Below are 5,675 nucleotides of genomic sequence, written 5' to 3'. Positions count from 1 at the left end.
CGCCCAGCTCTAATGTGGTATATATGTATATATATGTCATAGAAAAATCCCCAACATTAATAGCACCTCTAGATTTCTATCATAGTTTATAATATAGCATGTGTATATTGGTAATAGCCTATTTATTTTAGTATAGTGGTGTTCTCGGAAAGTCCACACGAGGCCAGATTTCAGAGATCACGTGGGCGTTATCTGTGATACCCCTAAAGTATAAGTTGTATAAGTTAACTTGAGGTAACCAAGTAAGAGAGTTTTTTTGTAATGAAAATGTAAACAATTATATTGCCGGTAAGTTACTGCAGTTCCAGTTGTTTAATTCACACAACCTTATGCTGTAACCATGGTAACCACGGAGCAGCTGGATCAACACAGGTCAGACTCTGGGAAGTATCCCTCATCTCTCTTTGTGTCACGGCACTGGGTCAGCAACCCATTGTTTTGTGTTTGTGTTTAATTTATATTCCTTGATTATTGCTATTCATAGTTTTGAGTTCTCTTGATGATTTTCTGTTCATGTTATATTTGTTGTTCCTGCTTTTAGTTAAAGTCACTGTATCTTCCCTGTGTTCCATGTGTCATATTCATTCAGCCTGTGGTTGTGTCCAAATTCATGGGCTGCATCCTCCTGAGGACCCAGCCTTCGTGGTCTACGTTTGCCGGGTAGTAGGCCGGAAGTAGACGGCTGGGGAAATTGGACGGTCTAGCCTTCTGATTAGCGTCACCGCTATCTCGGTGGAGTTTAATAAACTCGGCCGTCTGCTCCTTGCTATCTAAAATATAACAGGACACTGGCGTAAATTCTCGACCGTCTCATACTTCTGTTTAATCAGTTTTCTGTTTGATGTTTATTCAGCTGTGTAAAAACCAAGGAGGAACCCACCAGGGGGATTAATAAAGTTTTCTTTTATCTAATCTAATAACTTTAATCTCAGCCAAACCGATTGACTCACGAACAAATAAAACACTGAAAAAAGCCCAACAATAACATTTTTAGGTTATCTAAGTGACTTATATATTACGTTTTAACCTGAGTAGCGAAGGTCCGCGGTGATCTGAAAATAATGTACCGGGAGTTGTGCCGTTCTCGGCGGCTTCAGTGACCCTCAAGCTCCCGACTAGCTATTGAGCTGGTGGGTAGCAGACGTCTCCGAAAACGTCGAAACACTTTTGCAAATATGCGATATCTTGATAAACCGAGCAGATATTTGATGTTTACACAGCTACTTTCTCGCCTGAAAATATGTTAAAAGTTTATTTTGTGACCCAGAAAGATTAGTAAGAGTAATTTTAAAACTTAGTAGCGGCCGCCATTGTTGGAAACTGGAGTTTGGGATATGGTAGGCCACGAAGGACACACCCGACCCATCCTTCAAATTTGGGGAAAAGGAGGACGCATTTGTCGGCTGCATTCGGAGGAGTCTACGAATTTGGACAGCCTTCGGCGCGTCGCTGTGACGTAATCGGTCTACAAATGCGGCCTCAGGAGGATGCAGCCCATGAATATGGACACGCTATGTGTCTCAATGTCAATTCTGCATCTTTGTGAATTCTGTCATGTTTCCTGTTTTACTTTGAAAGTCCGTGTCCTGTCAATTTATTGTAGTGATGGGATTTCCGGATCTTTTTAGAGAACCGGTCATTTATGGGATCAGAACGATGCCACCTTGAAATGAAACCGAAAAAAAATATAGTAACTGAAATAAATGTACTGAAAAATCTTATATTGAAACTGGAAAAAAAAATGATAGTGAAAAACAATTAATTGAAACAAATTTTTTTGTTTTCACTTATAATTTTTTTTTTCAGATTCATTCCAATTTTTTTCGGTTTCAATCAATTTTTCGGTTTCACTCTGCTGGCACCGTTTTGCCGTCTGGGCGCGCTGGGGGGGGGGGATTCCGACCCGTATGTATTTGCAGACATTATAGAGGCCACTAGTGCTGACCAAGCTGCCATCCTTCTTTCTTCCCGTCTTTCAATGGCTGCTTCAATTTCAGCTTGACCCTCTAAACCGCGGGTAAGTAATCATTTTTTGTTATCTTTCTTTGCTGTCCCACTGAACTGGACATTAGTTTAGTTTTTTTAACTACATCTGGTGAAGTTATGGTAAAATACTGGTATTAGCCTATTTGTCGTAGCAAGCTAGCCTGAAGCTAATATTTGCTAAATTTAGTGATACCGTGTCTCTTTAGGAGTTGGAGGCCGGTGTTTTAGGAGCGGCACAAGATCTCATCAACAGGCAGTGTTAAATACAAAATATGAGTAAATGTATCCGTTACAGTTACCGTTCAATAGGTGATATTCAGAATAATAATAATAATAATACATTTTATTTGAGGGCGCCTTTCAGAAACCCAAGGTCACCTTACAAAAAACACAATTAATAAAAGGAACAATAGTCATAAAATACATAAAATAAGTTAAAATTACAAAACAGAGCGTGACAACAGATAAAATCAGCATTAAAGCGAATAAGCCAGTTTAAACAGATGTGTTTTGAGCTGAGAATACAGTTACTATGCTGAAATATATGGATTACATGGCGGTAATTTCCTGTTTCATATGTTAGGCCAGACCTTCCCAAAGTGTGGGGCCCGCCCCCTGGGGGGGAGGGGGGGCTGAAAAGGATAAAATAAAAAAAACAAACAAGGCTTGGACACTGCTAGCATGGGTGCCCACACAAACGCAAAGCAGGTGATGAAGCATAGCTGAATATGTTTCCAAACCAACTTCATTTTAAGCCAAAGACTAGAAAATATGGTGAAGCATTTCTTCCCTTTGGGTTCCATATGAACCAACGCAAAATCCCAACACAATTAAATATATTATATATTCATATATTAAAATATGAAAACAAAAAGAACATGCCGTTCTCTGTAATAATGGTAAATGGACTGGTTCTTATATAGCGCTTTTCTACTCTTCTGAGCACTCAAAGCGCTTTGTACAACTTGTGCATTCACACAAGCACATTTATCTAAGTGCTTCTTTTAGCTAACATTCACACACATTCATACTCCGATGGATGCATCGGAGAGCAATTTGGGGTTAGTATCTTGCCCAAGGATATTTGGCATGCAGACTAGGGGAAGCCAGGAATTGAACCCCCAACCTTCCGATCAGTAGGTGACCTGCTCTACCACCTGAGCTACAGCTGCCCCACCAACTTGCCAGCTTGCCATCACCAGTGTGTGAATGTGTGTGTGAACGGGTGGATGACTGGATATGTAAAGCGCTTTGGGGTCCTTAGGGACTAGTAAAGCGCTATATAAATACAGGCCATTTACCATTTACCATTTAGTGTTAGCATGTATTTTCCAACAATAAAGCTGCTGCCTTTCTTTAATTATTCTGTGTCAAAGCCCAGTATTTGTATCCTAACCAAGCCTGTCACACAGCTCACTTTGTCTTTCCCTGATGAGCATCAGTAATAAAGTCATAGGCACAACTTTATTTAACTTCCTCATGTTGGCTAAAAACTATTTTACAGATATGATCTTAAACCAGGACACAGACACTGTAATTGGTGACCTGATATCAAGTGTATATGTAGACTGAGCCCATCTTTGATGTTTGTTTTTATATCTACTCTTTCCTCTCAAACTTTTAAACAGCAGCGAGCAATACTTATACACTGTTTATTCCTACAATGTTCTTACTCTCACATTGACAGTAGTAACAAAGTATCAGTGTGGCTGAGTTTACTGTAAATGGAAATAATTAACCAAAAAGCTGAGAAGGTAAACTTACGAGTTTCATGAATAGTAGTCCGACTCTAACTAGAAGCCAAATAATCTGCAACATCTGATTAAGCTCTCAAATGCATAGCTAAGGGGGGGGACTAAGCACATATCCTGATTTGGACTTATATATCTAACTGGATGTTTGTATGGGTTGAAAACCTAAGTAATTAAATATCTATTCATCGATCCTCTACCACTTATCCAACTTAAATTACAGTTCTTTAAACAAGAAATCACTGATTCACAGAGGACAGTCTCACATCAAGGGTTGAACTGATTTATTTGAGTTACACAGCAGGCAACAGGTTACAAGCATATATGTGTCATTCTTTATGCCATTACCATTTTGAATATATAATATATATATATTTATTTGGATTTAATTTGCAAAAGGAAAGATGTTTCTTTTCACACCCTTTTTGTGTGACTGTGACTGTAACGATGGTAAATGAAACATGAGCAAAATCACTTGAAGAGTAACTGAACATTTTCGTTTTCTAGCTCCCTCACACATTGATTACAGGTCAGGATTGTATGTCATTCAGGTAGTCCTCTCCATAGTCGATGATCTTTTTCAGTACACTCAGTATCAGTGAATCCATGTTGTCATTCGTGTAAGTTTCTTTGTGGTAGTTCTTCACGAGGAAGATGCAGTTCAGTAGAATACCCAGGACCACGTTCACTGTGTCCATCTAAGTTTAAACAATATTACATTTTTAAAAAACCTGACACTGTATTGTTCCACTAGTGATATAATTATAAATTACTTGTTCAAATATTTGTACTCATTATATCTGAGGTTTCTGTTCAAATATACTGAGATGTACAGCTGAATTAGAGATGTGACATCCATGTGTAAACTGTCTACAAACTCGTGAAACTTATGAAAGTCCTGGAACATACCAGCTGATTTAAGTGTTTGCTCCTGTAGGCGTTCTTTATGTCTTTTTTGACTTCAGGACAGGCTTCATCAATTTTAGTGATAACAGCTATTTGTGGGATCCCTGCCAATACAGAAAGCAATGCAATCATTTTATCTCATGTTTTTCTACTATTCTACTTTCTGCTCTCACCTGTGTCACGAGCATGTAGTCTGACTTCTTTCATCTTCTCCCAAGTGTCATCATTGATCATGCTCACTTTGTCAGCTGGAATGACGAACAAGCCAGTATTTGGACTTTGTCATCTAAGGTAGGAGAACTGTTGTAGTAAGGATCCGATTCACGCAAGAGACATTTGGGTTTGAACTGGGGAAAAAAAGAAAGTCACTTAAACCTTTTTGCACGATACAGTTTCTGTATCACAGACTGTGTACAAGCATCTGGATGAAAAACATCATACCGTGTAACCTTCTTTGACATGTCCACTCATGGCAAGTTTGATGTCTTCTACATGAATTCCTCCCTCAGCGCCCCTCTCAAGGCCCATGGTGTCAGTGAAGACAAAAGGATAAAAAGTTTCTGGATTTCCTTTCTGAATTTTATATGTCCTGTACTGTAAATAAAATAAAAAGTGGTGTTGTTATATTAGTGCCAAATACTAAAGATCCTAAACAGTTTTCAAAATAATTGACACACTAGTTGTGCTGACTATTTTTCACTCGTTTTATAGTTTAATGCTCATAAAGCAGCTACCACTGCAGTGCGCTCCTGTAGTCATAGAAAACCTCAAAGGAAATGAGTGTGCAACTATGATAAGGATAGATACATCCTCATACATACTGCATTGGTGAAACTATCACCAGAGGCTGCATCTGCCAATGCTCGAGTTGCGATTTTGCCTCTTAAAGCACTGTCCACAGAGTTGATGAAGCTGGACTTTCCAGCACCTGGTGGTCCATGAAGCATAATTCTGAGATGCTGGACATCTTTGTGAGGCTTGTAATCTCTGACAAGCTGCAGGTCTCGCTCTCTTTCACTGTTCATTCAGAAA

General features: G+C 39.0%; 1 protein-coding gene across 1 annotated transcript; it reads right to left on the bottom strand.

The window, feature by feature from the left end:
• Positions 1–4,006: 4,006 nt before the first annotated feature.
• LOC113017623 (interferon-induced protein 44-like) lies at positions 4,007–5,668 on the bottom strand. Its single transcript, XM_026160763.1, is given in 6 exon segments — positions 4,007–4,435; positions 4,647–4,747; positions 4,817–4,907; positions 4,910–4,990; positions 5,085–5,237; positions 5,465–5,668. Coding segments are annotated over 6 exon segments (798 nt in total). The 3' UTR covers positions 4,007–4,267.
• Positions 5,669–5,675: the final 7 nt, after the last annotated feature.

Source organism: Astatotilapia calliptera, unplaced genomic scaffold (assembly GCF_900246225.1).
Source record: "Astatotilapia calliptera unplaced genomic scaffold, fAstCal1.2 U_scaffold_167, whole genome shotgun sequence".
NCBI lineage: Eukaryota > Metazoa > Chordata > Actinopteri > Cichliformes > Cichlidae > Astatotilapia > Astatotilapia calliptera.
The sequence above is the reverse complement of the archived record's forward strand: the minus strand, read 5'-3'. Positions and strand labels throughout refer to the sequence as shown.